Below are 16316 nucleotides of genomic sequence, written 5' to 3' on the forward strand. Positions count from 1 at the left end.
CGCGTCCGTCCTGCGCGCCCATGAACTCCTCCCCGTCCCCCCAGTCCTCCGCCGCCCAGCCCCAGCCGTCCATCAATCCGGCCCTCCTCGGCTCGTTCTTCAACCAGTCCGCACCCGCGAGCATCTCCCAGCAGTACCAGAACCTTTCCCCTCAGCAGCAGCAGCAGCTTCAGCAGCTCTATGCCTCGCGCAACGCCGGAGGCGGCGTCAACCCCCAGATGTTCCACCAGCAGCAGCAGCAGCAGCAGCAGCAGCAGCAGCAGCAGCAGCAGCAGCAGCAGCAGCAGCACCAACAACATCAGCAACAACAGCAACAGCAGTTCCAGAACGCGAACGCTGCTGGTGGTGTTAACTCGGCCGCGCTCATGGGCGCGCGTATCGCCCAAATGCAGCGCCAGCAGCATGGACAAGTCGGGATGGGCGTGAGCCCTGCACAGCTGCTCGCCAATGCTGGTGGTAACATGGGAGCTATGGCGGGTATGAACAACATGGGCATGGGCGGCATGAACGCGATGAATGGGATGGGTGGTATAAACTCGATGGAGATGGGTGATATGGGTGGTATCAACCCGGCTGCGTTGAATATGAGCATGAACATGAACATGGGAGGTGAGTTCAATTTAAATCCTCGCGTGCTGTTCCATTGTTTTGGATCTCTACCTGCCACGCTTTGTCCTATCGTGTGGCGGGATTGCGCTGTCATGGCCTCTGGGGCTCCACGCATATGAACTCGCTTCGTATCGTACTGGTCCGTCTGAGGGGAACATTTGCGAGTTCTCCATATCGTCGACATTGTATAACCACCCATCGCGCGGGGCTGGTGCTTTCCAGCGAGTACTGTCGAGTTTTATTGGCACCGGTTCGCCGTAAGCCGTGAAAGGCCTTGCGCGTCGCCGCATGTTCTTGTTTTCTTCTGATTGTGGGATATTATCGCTCGATGATTTTTCACGGACATTGTATGACTGCTCGTCTTTGCGGAGTGTTCTCTGGCATGGTGGCTGCAGTGGCGTCTCGCCTTCTCCCTTCATTGCTCGAAAGGCTACTGTGTAGCCTGTGCTTCAGCCATGGGATGTGGTACCCCGCCGTCAGTTCGATGTGTCTGGTTTTGTTTTCATCCGGATACGCGTGCGGGCTGACCTGTCGTATCGCGCCTGGCATGCACTCAACGATTTGCACTGGTGTTCACTTTCCCCCCCTCAACTGTACAGCTGATGTGGAATCTTTCCCGTTCTTGCTCTCGTCGATATCACAGCCCCGTCCGATAATTTTCAGATTTTATATTCTCACTCTTGTTCTTTTCTGGAGAGCATAACTGACTCATTTCTACCCGTAGGCTCCCTGACATCACCAACACATTCTACATCCACACACCCCCAGAATTTAAATTCCAACACTCACACGAACGCCCCCGGGAGCCTATCCGGAAGCCCAATCGCGCCCAACGCGGCGCTGCACTCACAACACCCGCAGGCACCGCCGACGCCCGCGCCGTCGGCTACACCGCACCAGCAGCAACACGTGCCGAACCTGTCGCACTACCCGAATGCGATGCTGAACGCGATGCCCACGCCGAACGCGGGCGCGAACGCCGGTACGAATGTGATGGGCATGCAGCTAAACCCGACACAGATGCAGCAGCTGGCGGCGATGGCACCCGCGGAGCGCGAGCGGGCGATGGCGCGGATGCAGGAGCGGGTGGTGCACATGCAGCGGATGGCGCAGATGGGCGCGCAGAACCAGGGTCAAGGCATGGGGGCGTCGGGCATGAGCCAGAACGGGATGCAGGGCGCGCCGTACGGGTTGTCGTACTTCCAGCAGCAACAACAGCAACTGCAGCATCAGCACCAGCAACTGCAGCAACAGCACCAGCAACAGCAGCAGCACCAACAACAACAGCAGCAGCTGCAGCTGCAGCAACAGCAACAGCACCAGCAACAACACCAGCAGCAGCCGTCGACACTACAGCAACAGCAGCTCGAACGCTTCCAGCAGCTCTCGCAGGGCGCGTACGCCCAGGCCCGTCCGTCCTCGGCGTCGTCTGCCACGTCGGGTTCCCATCGCGCACAGGCACAGAACCAGGCGCAGAATCCGCAAATGTCAGGACAGGGACAAATGCAGCAGCAGCAGGCTCACCTCCAGCAGCATCAATTCTACCCCCAGCAGCCACACCGCTCGTCCACTCCGCATGCAGGCCCCTCCGGTGGCCCCCAGATCCAGGGTCAAGGTCAGCACCAGATGATGCCGCCACCGCCCCCGCGGGGGCCCACCTCAAGCGCCAGCCCGCGTCCCCCTTCGCGGCATTCGCAGCGCGCGCTCTCGCAGTCACGCCCGGGCACTGGTGGCGCGGGAGCGAGCCCGCCGCCCCCGAACGTGAACGGCGTGAACGGCCCCATTCCTATACCAATACCGACGCCAGTGCCGATTCAGCCCCGCCCGATGTCGAGTAGCAGCTCGGCAGGCCTGCCGGGGATGCGACCGGGCACGGGCATGTCGATGCATCCAGACGGGATGGGACAGGCGCACGCGCAGGGAGGCGCGCCGAAGGCACCGAGCCGGCCTGCGACTGCTGCAGGATTTCACCACCAGCAGCAACAACAACAGCATGGCGCGAACGGGGCCTCGTTTTATGTCCAGAATGGCGCCCAGCAGCAGCAGAAGGCTCCGTCACCCGGATACGCGCCTATCGCACCTGCGCCCGCTCAGCCGGGCTCGCCCAGTCGTGGCGCGAAGAGGAAAGTGAGCGGAACGCCGGTCTCTGCATCTGTCGCGCTGCCCAGCCAAAATCCGCCCCAGCAGCAAGCTCCGCAGGCTCACCTACAACAGCAGCCGTCCGCTCAGCAAAGCCATCAGCCGCCACAAACCCCGCGTATAACTGGTGCGGATTTGGGTTTACCCATGAACGGATCTGTTAGTGGAACAGGCCTCAGTGGAATGGGTATCACGGGCAACGTCGGTCCCAGAGAAGTTTCCCATGTGGGCGCCGGCGCAGGTATGGGCGTCAACCTACTTGGAGGCGCCGGCGGAGGCATGATGGGGCCCCCCGTCCTTCCAAGGCAGCTTCCAGGAAACGAGGTTCCGATAAACATGGGTATAGGCGCCGGCCCGAATGGCTTCGCTGGACAGGGCAGACAGCTGCCCATGGGCTCCCAACCGCTTCACGTACAGACCAACGCGAACAACTTCCTAGGGTTCCCGAACCAGAGTTTGAGTGCAACCGCTACCTCTCCGTTGAGCCCTTCCCAGAGCCAGATGGTCGATCCCGCCGCGGCTGCGCGCGCGATGGCCAGCCTGACAGGTGGGATGGGCCTCCCTGGACTGGGGATGGGCAATGGAACGGGAAGCATGGGCGGTCTTGATGTTCCTGTCCCGCAGACACCGCGCCAACGGCAAGCATCGCAGCCACCTGCAATGTCCTCATTCCAGTCTGTTTCATCGCCCACCGCCAGCGTAAGTCTCTCTGGACAAGCAGGCCCAGCGCAGCAACACCCTACCGCTTTGGAACGCACCTTGAGTTCGACATCTATGGGTTCCGCGATACTTCCAGCTTCCTTATCGAGAGGCGGCGAATCGGCCTCTTCGAGCACGAGCGCGATCGCACCCGCGGCGGCTGCACCCCAGCAGCATGCATCGGCCGCGATACCCCACTTACCGCCCCTCCCTCCCGGTGTCTCGCTGAACCCGAAGGTCACGCGGGTGACTTTCGTCCCGCTGGTCGAGTCGACCACACACATACCACCACTTACCCCAGACGAGATCGCTGACGTCCAGCGCTGGATGGCGCTGGATAAGGACTACGAGGCGCTCTACCGCCGGATGCGCGAGCGCATGGGACGTGAGCTTCGCGAGACCGTTGCCGCTCCGCACGCATGGTGGGAGAAGGATCCCGCGGACGAGGTGCGCCTGCGGCGGCCCCGGGACAAGTTTGTGCTCACGGGCTTGAAGGAGCGGCCGGGGAAGGAGAAGAAACGCACGGGCAGGAGAGAGGGGTTCAAGCTGTGAGTATGCAGACGCACTGGGTGGCTGCCGCGTGGGCGCATGCTGACGCCTCTTCTTCCAGGCCAAGAAGACTTGCGGAGGAAGATGCCAACCGCCCAGAGCAGCTCGTGCCCATTCGGTTAGAGTTTGATGTAGAACACCATAGGATGCGCGATACCTTTGTGTGGAACCTCAACGGTACGTCGGTGTATGCGCCCCAGCTCTTATATGCAATTAATATGCTGTGCAGATCCGGTCATCACACCGGAGGACTTTGCTCAGTCTGTGGTGGACGACTACGGCCTGGCGCCGAGCTATCATGCGGTCATCACGAAGGCTATACAGGATCAACTGAGCGACTTTAAGGCGCACTCGGACAGTTTTGGGGAGGATGGTATATTGAGCGTTCCTGCGGGTGTCGATGCGATCGTGAAAGGCACACTAGACGACGAGGATGCCGCGTGGTGGGAGGCGTGGAGGAAGGGTGTGCGAACAGAAACCAGGCGCTGGAAAGGAGGCGCTCAGCCAGACAATCTCAGTCGCAAGCGGCGGAAGATTGTGAAGGAAGAGGTCACCGATCATGCCGATTTATCTGCAACTCCTGCGCAGCAGGATGCTCCTATGTCTCTGGACGCAATCGGAGATGACGATAGCTTCATGGAGGATATGCGAATTCTTGTGAAGGTGAGCCCTTTGAATTTGTGTTCTGGTAGCGCGCGTGGCTTATGCTCGTGTGCGATCAGCTGGACATCATCGTGGGCGCTGTGAAACTCGAGGACCAGTTTGAGTGGGATCTAGATAACGCCGACCCGTCGCCCGAGCGTTTCGCCGAAATATATGCTAAAGAGCTCGGACTGGGAGGCGAATTCAAGTGAGTCGATTATAGTATCTGTGGTATTCTCTCACTGATTGACGTGTCACCCATACAGAACTGCTATTGCGCACTCCATCAGAGAACAGGTGCAAATCTACCAGAAGTCACTCTTCCTCGTTGGCCGTCCTCCCGATGGATCGCTCGTGCAAGACGATGACCTCCGCATGTCGCTTCTTTCCTCGGTGTCTTCCGCAGCTCGCCCCATGGATCAAGTGAGCGCGTTTACACCTCTCCTCAACTATCTCAGCGAAAGCGAGATCGAGAGAAACGAGAAGGAGCGCGAGAAGGAACTCAATAGGCGACGGAGGAAGACAACGCGCGGCAGGCGGGGCATTGCCCTTCCCGATAGAGAACCGCCCAAAACCTTTCGCACGCCCGCGATCGGCTTCCCAGAGGTCGACCCGGCGACTCTGGCACTTGTCAATGCGGTTACGGCTCCCACTTCGAGACGTGCGGCCGCGGCCGCTGCGCAGGTCACTATTGCCAATATGGTGGCGTCGGAGAATGGCACAGTCGTGTTACCGCCCAGTGCGCCGCCGCCTATGGCCCCCACGGCCCCTGCTGCGCCAAAGGAGAAGAAGCCAAAGGGTCTCTTCAAGGCTCCCTCATATCCATCCAGTGTACTGCGCCCCCGCGCAAGCGTCAAGGCTCCGACGTCGAACACCGCCGCAGATGCGTCAACCCTGATGCCTCCCATTGAGAATGACCTCCCGCCTTCGAGCAGCAGCGCCGCGCCGGATAGCAGAGTTTCCAGGGTCATCATGACTGCGAAGAGAGCCAAGGAATTGGAGAGGGAAGCCAAAGAGAAAGAGTTTGCCGACGGTCAACACGCCAACATGATCAACGGCGTTTGGCACTGCTCGAACTGTGGTTGCCCTGACAGTATCGCTGTTGGTCGCAGAAAGGGTCCGCTTGGAGACAAGTCTCAGTGCGGCACCTGCGGTAAGCAAACCGCAAGTCGGTGTGGGAATATGGTCACTGATGATATTGCTACTACTCGTAGGCAAGTTCTGGCACAGACACAGGAGGCCACGCCCCGTCGTGTACAACGCCGACGCCGAATACCACATCAACGTCAAGAAGGATGCAGAGCAGGCAAAAGGTGCGGCAAAACGGAGACGCCCTCAGAATACAGTGAACGACGGAGAGTCATCTAAGGCTGCAACGGTCGATGGCGATGTCGAAGAGGAGACACCGGCGCGCGGAAAGGGGGAGGTGTGGGTCGAAGTCCCTCCCGCGCCGCCGAAGTCGCAGCCTGCCGTGCCCGACGAGGCAGATAGACCGATGTCCCCCATTTCCACCGCATCCAGCGCTTCCGAGTCTCCGCTAGCCCAACGGGTGATAAAAGCAAATGGCTCGGGGTACACAAAGTCAGCACCCCCGACTTCCACATCCGCTGATGCAGAGCCATGCCCCCTTAGTACGCCCGCGATGTCGCCCCCGACCGCGTCGCCGCCACCCTCGCGCCCCTCCATGCCACCTAATACCCACTCGAATACGGTAGGTTCGCAATTGACGCGTCGTTCGGCTGCCTAGATCCTCACGCGCGCACAGATGCCGCAGTGGCTAAAGGACGCGATGCTCGCGATGCAAGAGAAGTACCCAGATGATAGATTCGAGGTGATCCTGCGCAAGATGAACCCACCGAACCCACCGGAATGGCGCATCAAATGCCTCGACTGCCCGGGGAAGGTGCGCGTTGCTTTACTGCGTGCGGCGATTATGGATAGCTGATAGCCTGCGTTCCTGCAGCTGTATACGCCCGGGCCGGGTGAGACTCTTACTAACTATGAAGTCCATCTGAAAAATCGCCAGCACCGGCAGAGGGTGAATAGTCGCGTTGCGGGTGCTCCTAACTGAACTGCCTTTTGCTTGTCTTCTGTGCTCTACCTGCTCTCTGGATTATGTTGTCGTGATGCATTGCTGCCGCCCACTGGCGTACTAGATATCTCTGACTGTACATGTATTGTTATTTCCGGAGTTTCAAGTCCAACGAAGTGAGCTTTCCTGTAGATGCTTGCCTTACGGAACAGTGTATGTGAGTTGATTATTTCGCGCGGACACTCCTGGCCGACGACCGTGCTCGAAGTAAAAATGCTAGACATACACACCCACGGCGTAAGTGTATTGCTATGTCACCATGACTATACATGTCGGCCGACGAAGGTACGACCTCAGGCCTCAGAATGTGCTGAGACGCGCATTCCTACTCGCCCTGGCACCTGATAATGAACCTACTGGCCTTGTAGTCATCCCGCTCTCAACATCAGTAAGTACCGCGGTCACAAGGCCCATCGAAGCTCCGGAAGTCAAGAGAATTGATCAGGCATAGACGTTCAGCGAAGCGTAGATGACCTGGAATGTCACGCCGAGCTGGCTCAGAGCAGCGAGAATTTCAGAGACGTTTGTCAGAAAGAGTACGCCGGGTCAGAAGAGCATGTGAGTTAGGAAGAGGAAGAGAGCCAGATGCATGAGCGATGACTGAGAACGGACTGAGCAGGCTGAGAGCAAGTGTCCATAAAGACAGCATACAGGAAGTCCTGCCGTACTTTCTCGAAGCGCCGCTCTGTCGGCCTTACTTGGTGCGCAGCTTTATTTCTCTCCACGTCCCACCCTCCCTTTGCTCGACATGTCGAACGTTGACTACCAGGCGATATCCAAGGAGGTCTATGCCCTGGCATCCTCGTCAGACCAGCTCGCACCACTCGTGAAGGAGTCTCTGGAGGTCATCGACGATGCCTTGGATACATTCGGGTGGGATTCATCTGATGTTTGTCTGTGATTCGCGCAGAGGTTATAACACTTCACCAAGGCAGGAGCATCTTTCGTTGAGCTTCAATGGCGGCAAGGACTGTGAGTGCACTGCGCTGCCTCGCTAGGTGTGGTTCAGCTGATCTATTTCACCGATCATACAGGTACAGTCTTGCTACACCTCTTGGCTGCTGCGGTCGGTGGCAGAAATCCAAACCCCAAACCGTGTTCAGCGGTTTATATACCCATCTCATCACCATTTACGCAGCTGGAGTCCTTTGTAGACGAGTCGGCGAAGAAATATAACCTCGATCTCTTCCATTGCCCGCTCCCACCTTCCAGCGATTCTCACCTTCCAGCGGAGGCTGTGATCGCGGCAGCAACCCCCACATCATCCACGTCGGATACCAGTGGGACAAGCTATGCCTTTGCGGGTGAAGGTGCGAGATCAAGACAGAAAACGAAGGGTGGAGAAGGCATGAAGAGAGCCTTGGAGATCTACAAGGAACGATTCCCCCATGTCGAAGGAATACTCATAGGGACTCGTAAGTCTGATCCGCACGGAGGTACGTGCTCAGCAGCTCGCGTTCGTCAGTAGTGCTCATATACGTGTGCCAGCGACGCTGACGTTCCGAAATTCGACGGATCGAGGATGGCCAAAGTTCGAGCGCGTAAACCCCATCATTAACTGGTCATACACAGACGTATGGACGTATCTGCGGAAGCTGAATATCCCGTATTGCAGCCTGTACGACGAAGGGTATGTTTTAATCAGATGTTCGAATTACGCCTTCAACACTCATCCACGCAATTTTCAACTTTGTGAAGTTATACTTCTCTCGGGTCCTCCTATAACACTTTCCGCAATCCCGCACTTCTCGTACAATCGCCGTGTGCGCGTTGTTCCCGCGCGCAATCATCTGCCTCCGACGTCACTAGCATCTCTCCATCAACGTCGCCCTCATCTCCCGCGACTGATGCGCGGAACGGCGCTCGAAAAGCGGCCCCCGACAAACCCCCAACCTCCACCCCGCCCTACGGGGACCTCATCGTCGTCCCAGGCGACCGCAACGCGATCTGCTTCGCCGAGGGGGTCGGCGACCCGCTCCCGGACAGGCTGGAGGTCCTCCCCGGCGACCCGCAGGCGATGTGCTTCGCGGACGAGTCCGTGCGCGACCCGCTACCAGAGATGTTCGAGATGATCCGCGGCGACCCGCGCGCGACGTGCATAGTGGACGACCGAGGGTGTGACCCCATCCCCAACCGCGCCGCACTCGAGGTCATCACCGGCGACCCTGCCCTCGTCTGCTATGCGGACGCGGACTCGAGCGGCGCGTGCGTGTGCACCGGCGCCGCCACTTGTGCCCCGCGCTATCGCCCCGCGTATGAGCTGCGCGATGGGAACCTTGAGCGCGCAGGTCGCGCAGCAGGCACCGTTGCTGCTGTGCAGGTGCTGTCGTGATTGACGGGTGCGTGGATGTGGGCATTGTATGAAGTTATCGGTTGTATATTTGTTGTACGCTTACTGAGTTAGACAGAGCCCAAGATCGCTCAGAAAGTATATCCCAGCTGGCGTCGCCAGGGACATTGCGGCATGTGGAATTGTATGCGCAGTCACAGGACACTGAACAACAAATTGCAAGACACTGCGGGCATCACGTACGACAAGCAGTAGAAGGTAAATGTCAACAAACGGTTCGCGCCAAGGGAACAAGTGGCGAATCTGAAGTCAAACATACGATGAACGTAGTTCAACTGGGGCATTGACCCGCCTCCCGAGATGTGCTCGCTAGGAAACCATAGAATATGCAGACAATGAGGCTTCTCGGAGATTCCGAAGGTATATGCTAATCATAGAAAATGTTCAAAATTGAGTGTTGCTATTCAAATCAAACATCGTGATCCGAGTTCTTGGCATGCCGATCACAAGGTAGCCTTGCCTTCTTCACTTTTTTCCGATGGTTCACAACCACGCTCGAAGGTAGGTTTGGATCATCGTCACCGTCCGTGCCGCCACCAGTGCGACCATCCGTACCATAATCCGCATCACGGATCGTGTCTCCATCACTGTCATCGTCGGTGGAGTCATTGGCTTCATCTTCGGCCCCTCGGTTTCGTTTCCTAGACTGAGAAAGCATCGCAGGCCGTACAGCTGAGATGGTGTTCTCAGTGTTCTGCAGGTCCCACTTCGCCCGATTCTCTTCGTCCTTCATCGCCCGATAGTATTCCTCGTTGAAGCCGATGTTCTGGAGACAGAAGATGTTGACTTTCGCGATTCCTTGCTGATACAAGTTGCACAGCAACGACTGGATTGCACTGGGTGACAATGCAGCCGCGTTTGTAAATCCAAACATGCTGATCAATTTCTCTTGATCCTAGTAAGGTTTCATGAGCAACTGATTTTCCAAGCGGTAAGTAACAAACTCAACGAGTGGCCATTCCTCAACGTTCACGAGATCAGATACTTGGAGGTCTCTAGGTCCTTCCAAAAATTGATACGTTCCGGCATAGAACGTTGTGTCGTCCGTAGTATAGAAGATTTCGCGCCTGCAGCCAATCAGACGAGTAAACTCGTCGTTTTGGTTCCACGAACGCCCTCTCTTTCTCCCACTTGCCAGGGAGTAGATATGTGTTGGACTTACCACAAACGCATGAGGTCCGCGCCATGATAAGCGACTGAACTCCATAGGACAGTGTTCTCCAGGAAGGTGATGGAGAATCCAGTCTCTACAAAGGTAGTGATATGTTAGTCCGGACAAAACATTCGCGAAACAGACGCACCGCGGATAGCGTGAATTCTTCATAACATTTCATGATCAGACGATGTGTGCGCTCAGACTGGAATTCCTCACCTTCCAATAAGCCTCGACACTATCGACGCCGATTATGCTGCTTACGATCTCATGTCTTCGAGGAAGCGGTCCGGGAAGGGAGGGCAGAAAGACCTGAACGAACGTAGAGAACTTAACGAATGTTGTCGAGTTGAGTGGTTTTAGAAAGGTGAAGAGAAAGTACGATTGAACGCACCTTTTGCGGCCCATCTATTTGTGCCTTCAGGTCCTCTAGTTGCTTCTTCAATTGTGCCATTTCCTGAATGAAGTGCATTAGAGCATCAAGCGGCAGATGAAAGCCGGCACTTACCTCCAATCTCCCATGCTGCTCTGCAGATGTAGTGACAACGGATCCACTTTCGCATAGAGAGTGTTGTCGAGCTCGACGATCATCATCCGTTGATGAAGCATGAGCGCGCGGAAAGCCATCCCTCTGAGTCGATTACATGTTGCGACAGTAAGTCCACTGATAAGAGTCAAAGAAAGAGATACAGACCGAACCGATCCTTGGGTGACCTCGTCTAATTTGTTGCGTCGTCTCCTCGAGAAGTCGAAGTTGTTCTTGAAGTTTGCTTATTCGTTCTTGCTGAGGTCTATTCAGCAATCAATCAAAAACTGCGCCAGTGGAGTTGAAACACACCTGTTCACCGATGAGGGCTCCATTCTTCTGTAGTTCTATCGCTAGCTCCTGATCTCTAACGTTCTTGCTTTGTCCGATATCGACCTTCTTCAACATTTGTTCATTGTGTCTCTGCAATGGCAACAAATATCAGTGCAGTCCTCAGATTCTTAGAAGGCATGTGATAGGACAAACCAGGGCATCAACAGCCTGCTGCGAGACGGCAAGTTCAGCTCCACGTGCCTCATATTGTTGGCGCAAGTTGAACAATTGTTGCGTCTTGAGGCGGGTTACTAGGTCAGCTGTCCAACTCCCAGTGGCACTATTAGCTCGGACTTACTTGGTCACGGATGTGGTTATCCCTCTCGAACAGCGCGCGTTTGATCCCTTGACTCTCCTTTATCAGCTAGCAGTTGATATGTCAACCACGGTGAAAACATGGTATAGTAACGGTGTGGGCCACAAACGCGAATGCAGTACGTACACTGTCAGATTTCTGAATACGGCACGTTGTCATTCTTTGGTCCAGTTCATGACAACAATTGTCGCGAGAACTCACCTCTTCTGCTACCTGTAGCTTAAACCGCGTTTCTTGCAGCTCCTTATTCAAGAGCTGGATGAATTCCCGTGATAAGTCGGGATCTGCAGCGACCTCCATTGTCGCACATTCCAATTCAAACGAAAACGCGTGGACTTCAAGTTTCGCAATATGAGGTCGAGTAGGGTTGTACAAAGCAGTTTGGTATGAAGCAGGCAATTTCGCGTTCCCTCAGTTGTAAGCCTCAATAACACGTTGCTGTCACGCGACATAATGATCACCGGCATTGCCACTGGCGATCTGAGTGCTGACACTGAGATCGTGAAGTTCAATCTCGAAGAAGAGTGCAAACAGACTTACCTCCCATGAGTCCAGTTTGCCCGATTTGTTCTGTGTGAGTAAGTAGGTAATCGGTCAATCCTGGGTGACATGTGTGTGGGTGTTATGCACGAGGGAGGAAACTCGTACATAGCACCGTGAAACACAATTCCTGGAGGAATCATCGAGAAGTGGACTGGTCGAGACACGATATAATTACCATCCTAAAGAGGTTCACGGCGCCTCACATGCAATGTCCAGATTCGCGTGGTCTCATTCAAAGAAGACAACTAGAATACGCGACATACTTTACATCCTGTTACCTATGAACGAGGCTATGCATGCTTCAGCAATTACGTTTTCTGTGCATCTATCTCCCATGGCTTCTTTCTTAGATTTGCTCTGGACTCACTAGGCATAGCACTCTGCGCCATCAACGTCAACTTTCCGCCAACATGGATCCACAAAGAGACGCACATTCAACTCATTTGGAATACTTCGATTGTTCGGTATCTGATCAGTTTTGCCTTGCTCGATCAATTCTTTGAGCTCCACAAAAGTCAAGGTGCGCGTCTCGCCATTGTTGTCCATGTTTGATTGCCCATGTGTCATCGCGGAGGGGTCTGCTATTGCGGGAGGATGCAGTCCCAGCTGTGCTATTTGCTCCCAACGAGTTCGAGCATTATCCACAGCAATAGAATAGCCAGTTATGCTGCATAAAAATCAATGCTGAGAAAGACGGGATGACAGACAAAACAACACTACCGGTTGAAGTAGAAAACTTGCGAGCGAAGTAGAACATCCTTCTTCTCATCGTCCGACTTTCCATCTAAGGCACCAGTTCCCAGAATGCCTGACAGACCTTGCTTGCGAATGTCGTGAAATGAGGTGCACGACGCAGGACGCAGTTACTTCAATCGCACCTGGTACATTGTGTCCGTAGAGAATGGGTACGCCACAAAAAGGTCTAAGGGATCGGCAGCAAGTTGTTCACTCTGACCTCCAGGCTCATCTATCGCTGCCTTGGTATTTTCCATGACATTCAGAAGAGAGTGAATCGCTAGAAGCAGGTCACTGCCGGATTACGATGAGAATTTCGTCTGCTATGTGCAAGTTGTCAATGAAGCTCTGAGTCAGCCCGCCTATAGCTAGTACTAAGTACTGTGGGAGTTAGATTTGCACTTTTCTCACCCCCAAGTGACTTGCCCCGACAAAAACCCGATCGTCGTCGCCTAGACACCAGGTTTGTGGTTTGGACTCTCCATCCACCAATAATTTGTTCTCTCTGTCAGAGGTCTGGAGATTTTGTCAACAAATGTCTCAGAGTCTGAACAAGATCACTGTCGAGCGGAATCAGCGGGCGTTGCTAGCGCTTGTCAGCGAACCAGGAAATGGCGAGCAACCACGGTGAACATGCTCGTTCACCAACTAACTGCATCACTTTTGTAGATATCTGTGCCGACTGCAAAGCCTGGCATCCACGATGGGCATCCCATAACCTTGGGATTTTCATTTGGTGTGTGTCGTCGGTATTGTTCTATTGCAGATCGACTCAGTCGTTCGCGCTCGCAGCATGAATTGTGCGAGTGTTCATCGCAAGATGGGGACACACATATCCAAAGTGTATGTTCTGCTCCATTTTTAATTCAGCAGACTTAATGCGACTTGTGTTAGAAAGAGCATAACGCTGGACTCGTGGACAAAGGAACAAGTAGAGGTCAGCGTTGATCGGGACAAATACTAGTTCCAGGGACCGGCGTGCTAAATACTGCTAAAACAGTTCATGAAGCAACACGGAAATGTGAGATCCAATGCACACTACAACCCAGACGAAACACGCCATCCACCGCCCACGAACATGATCGATTCGGAGAGGGACAGCGATCTGGAAAAATACATCCGAGGCTAGTGCGACTCCTACATCTCGTGCGTGATTTACTGATACTGCTACAGCAAAGTACGAATACAAATCTTTCGTATCTCGCTCAAGTCAAGTCGCTGCACTCCTTGGACCGTCGAGATCGACGTCAAGCAACCTGTCATCTGCACCCACACGCTCGCAAACAGTAACGTTTCAAAAAAACCAGAATATATCGCTGGGTTCGCCTGCACCACCTGCTGTTCCCCCGAAGACACCAATATCGTCGGTGGTGTCGGCAAGCATGATACCATCGAACACAACGGAGGCTAGATCTGCGTCGCAGCCGGTCTTCACTTCAATGCAGCAGCCGTCCCAACCTTCTGTCCAGCCGCCGACATTCACTTCGGGATGGACCAACCCAGTGAATCCTCAACAAACCTTCACCATGCCTTCTTTCCCTTCCTCATTTGCCACGTCGAGCACATTTCCTCCGACGTCTGCGTCGCAGCCGATACCAGTATCGACCCCGAATACCCTTCTGCCACCATCCACCAATCTTTACGGTGCCCTGTCCGTAAATTCCGGCTCCCCCTTCCAGTCACTTATGAACCAACAATCAACGGGGATGCCTTCAAACGGGATAAGCAGGAGCATGAGCCTAAACATGGGTTTGTCGACGAATGTCGGCCTGGATCTGAATCCGAGCCTCAACGGCAGCGGTACGCCATCTTTCCAATCCCCGCACACTGGCTTCGGGTACGGCACTCCTGCTAGCGTGCACAGTCCGAATCCCTTTTTGCATCAGCCGCTTCCTACCGGGCCTTCCACGGGCACCTTCGGCATGAGCGGAATGACTTCTGGGCAGCAGTCGCAGCTGCAGCCATCTCTGACGCCGTTCAACCCCTCCCCCTTCCAACCCAGCCCGAGTCCAAGCTTCCCGCAGAGCGCGACCCCACAGCTCCAACCGTCGCCGATGTTCCAGCCGCAGCCGCTCGGGCAAGCGCCGCCGACATCTGCGAATCCGTTCCTGCAGTCACAGCGTCAGGTGCAGATGCCTATGTCGGCGCCCTCCGCATTCGGGATGGGTTTGCCCTCGCCGTTCGGGCAGCTCCAGGCGCAACAACAGCAGCAGATGTATACGAGGAACCCGTTCAACGGTTGGCAGGAGGGACAACAGGGAAACTACACTGGACAGCAGTGGAACGGGATGTGACGCGGGCGCTACGTACTTATCTTACATTTCTAACTCATACATGTATATCCAGGCTACTCCGCAAGTGCTACAATGGACAATAGGATGGAGACTGTTTACTAGGATGTCAGATCAAGATGGTGAGTCCCTCGACACGATCTCCGCCCATGATGCGCTCGTTCTTCGCCTCGCAAACGACGAGCCTCCGCACTTTCTCCACAACTGTGTGAGGGTCTCCAACACCTAGCGCAATGGCAGCCCGCTCGACGTCTCCCCTGCGCAAGCGTGGCCCCCAGATGCTCTGCCGATATGCGTCCACGAGTCTGATGCGCTCGAGGCTGTCCTGGCCCGGGAGACATACCATAGCGGCGATTGCACCAGGCGGGAGGAGGGTTGCCTGCCCGAGGCATACAGTGCGCAGGCTCGGGATGACGGGCAAGAGCGGCGTATCGTGGGGCATGTGGATCCCGAGCTGATCAGATGGGAAGGAGAGGTTCGCAAGCGTGATGTGCTCGATGTGCGTCCATGTCCGGATCGCGCAGAAGAGGTGGAACGTCGCCGCTGGCACGATCTGCACATGCACATTAACATTATACGGTCAATTTGGGTGAGAGAGAGAGAGAGACTGACTGCGACGAAGTAGTAGAATGGACTGACCGCTGTGGAGAAGTGGTGGTCGGGATCGGGACCCGTCCAGATGAAAGTTTTCGGGCTACGAGAGGTCATGGTTGGACTGCAAACTGCACGATTACACCGCTCACTTTGCCAGGGTCAAAGCATCGTATATGTATTTCTGATGCGGGTTCCTGGTGTGAGAGTGTAGGCACAACGAGAGCAGGTCCAGTGGGACCGGCTTATCCTGCTTTCGCTCCTCGTCATCGATGCTCTGCTTACATCGCAGCAGGGCGTCGGCCAAATGAAGGAACACATCGAAACTAGCCGACCCGCCGGCGAGCGTTATCACCAGGCTTTTAGGCGGGCACACGAGAGGTGTGGTCTCCCGAGCAAACACGGTGAGTTGGCCAATGGAACGGAAATGGAGGTTGGAGTGCAGGATATGTTGGCCGAGCTCTGAGATCGTGTGGTTGACCCGTAGAACATCAGTAGGACATAGATGCTCATCAAGAGCAAGAGTCAAAATCTCCAGGAGGAGCTCTACTGGGATGCGGAAAAGAGACATGATGACATGTATATGATGGGCTCCCAGCACGACACATTGATACTGACAAATACCATTTGACAAATAAGAGTTCGAAGGGAGCCTTATGAGGACACTCGCAGCTCTACTCAGAGTCAATTCAGAGAAAAGTCTTTGCAGAATCGATCGACTTGCAAGCAGATCGTGATTCAATTCACT

The 16316-nt window shown here is 55.2% G+C and overlaps 6 protein-coding genes across 6 annotated transcripts; 3 read left to right on the forward strand and 3 right to left on the reverse strand.

The window, feature by feature from the left end:
• Positions 1-20: 20 nt before the first annotated feature.
• Positions 21-6709, forward strand: SCP_0506670 (SNF5-domain-containing protein; the record flags this gene model as incomplete). Its single annotated transcript, XM_027758724.1, has 9 exons — positions 21-609; positions 1334-3995; positions 4058-4173; positions 4226-4659; positions 4719-4846; positions 4905-5791; positions 5853-6349; positions 6404-6541; positions 6602-6709. The coding sequence occupies 9 exons, from the start codon at positions 21-23 to the stop codon at positions 6707-6709; spliced, it is 5559 nt and encodes a 1852-aa protein (XP_027614525.1).
• Positions 6710-7199: 490 nt separating this feature from the next.
• SCP_0506680 (Probable FAD) lies at positions 7200-9062 on the forward strand (the record flags this gene model as incomplete). The annotated part of the gene is made up of 7 exons (XM_027758725.1): positions 7200-7288; positions 7350-7431; positions 7500-7603; positions 7662-7702; positions 7765-8166; positions 8219-8360; positions 8429-9062. 7 exons carry the CDS (start codon positions 7200-7202, stop codon positions 9060-9062), a joined length of 1494 nt encoding a protein of 497 aa, XP_027614526.1.
• A 427-nt stretch (positions 9063-9489) lies between these two features.
• Positions 9490-11708, reverse strand: SCP_0506690 (hypothetical protein; the record flags this gene model as incomplete). The annotated part of the gene is made up of 12 exons (XM_027758726.1): positions 9490-9975; positions 10030-10327; positions 10382-10398; positions 10453-10563; positions 10628-10690; positions 10742-10864; positions 10928-11017; positions 11072-11182; positions 11246-11329; positions 11391-11456; positions 11535-11546; positions 11610-11708. 12 exons carry the CDS (start codon positions 11706-11708, stop codon positions 9490-9492), a joined length of 1560 nt encoding a protein of 519 aa, XP_027614527.1.
• A 551-nt stretch (positions 11709-12259) lies between these two features.
• SCP_0506700 (hypothetical protein) lies at positions 12260-12943 on the reverse strand (the record flags this gene model as incomplete). Its single annotated transcript, XM_027758727.1, has 4 exons — positions 12260-12331; positions 12384-12618; positions 12672-12772; positions 12830-12943. 4 exons carry the CDS (start codon positions 12941-12943, stop codon positions 12260-12262), a joined length of 522 nt encoding a protein of 173 aa, XP_027614528.1.
• A 278-nt stretch (positions 12944-13221) lies between these two features.
• Positions 13222-14980, forward strand: SCP_0506710 (ArfGap-domain-containing protein; the record flags this gene model as incomplete). The annotated part of the gene is made up of 6 exons (XM_027758728.1): positions 13222-13300; positions 13356-13422; positions 13479-13529; positions 13581-13623; positions 13687-13810; positions 13860-14980. The coding sequence occupies 6 exons, from the start codon at positions 13222-13224 to the stop codon at positions 14978-14980; spliced, it is 1485 nt and encodes a 494-aa protein (XP_027614529.1).
• A 106-nt stretch (positions 14981-15086) lies between these two features.
• Positions 15087-16139, reverse strand: SCP_0506720 (hypothetical protein; the record flags this gene model as incomplete). Its single annotated transcript, XM_027758729.1, has 3 exons — positions 15087-15530; positions 15590-15671; positions 15721-16139. The coding sequence occupies 3 exons, from the start codon at positions 16137-16139 to the stop codon at positions 15087-15089; spliced, it is 945 nt and encodes a 314-aa protein (XP_027614530.1).
• Between the last annotated feature and the right edge of the window lie 177 nt (positions 16140-16316).

The sequence above is a fragment of the Sparassis crispa genome (assembly GCF_003851025.1).
Source record: "Sparassis crispa DNA, contig_000004F, whole genome shotgun sequence".
Lineage (NCBI taxonomy): Eukaryota > Fungi > Basidiomycota > Agaricomycetes > Polyporales > Sparassidaceae > Sparassis > Sparassis crispa.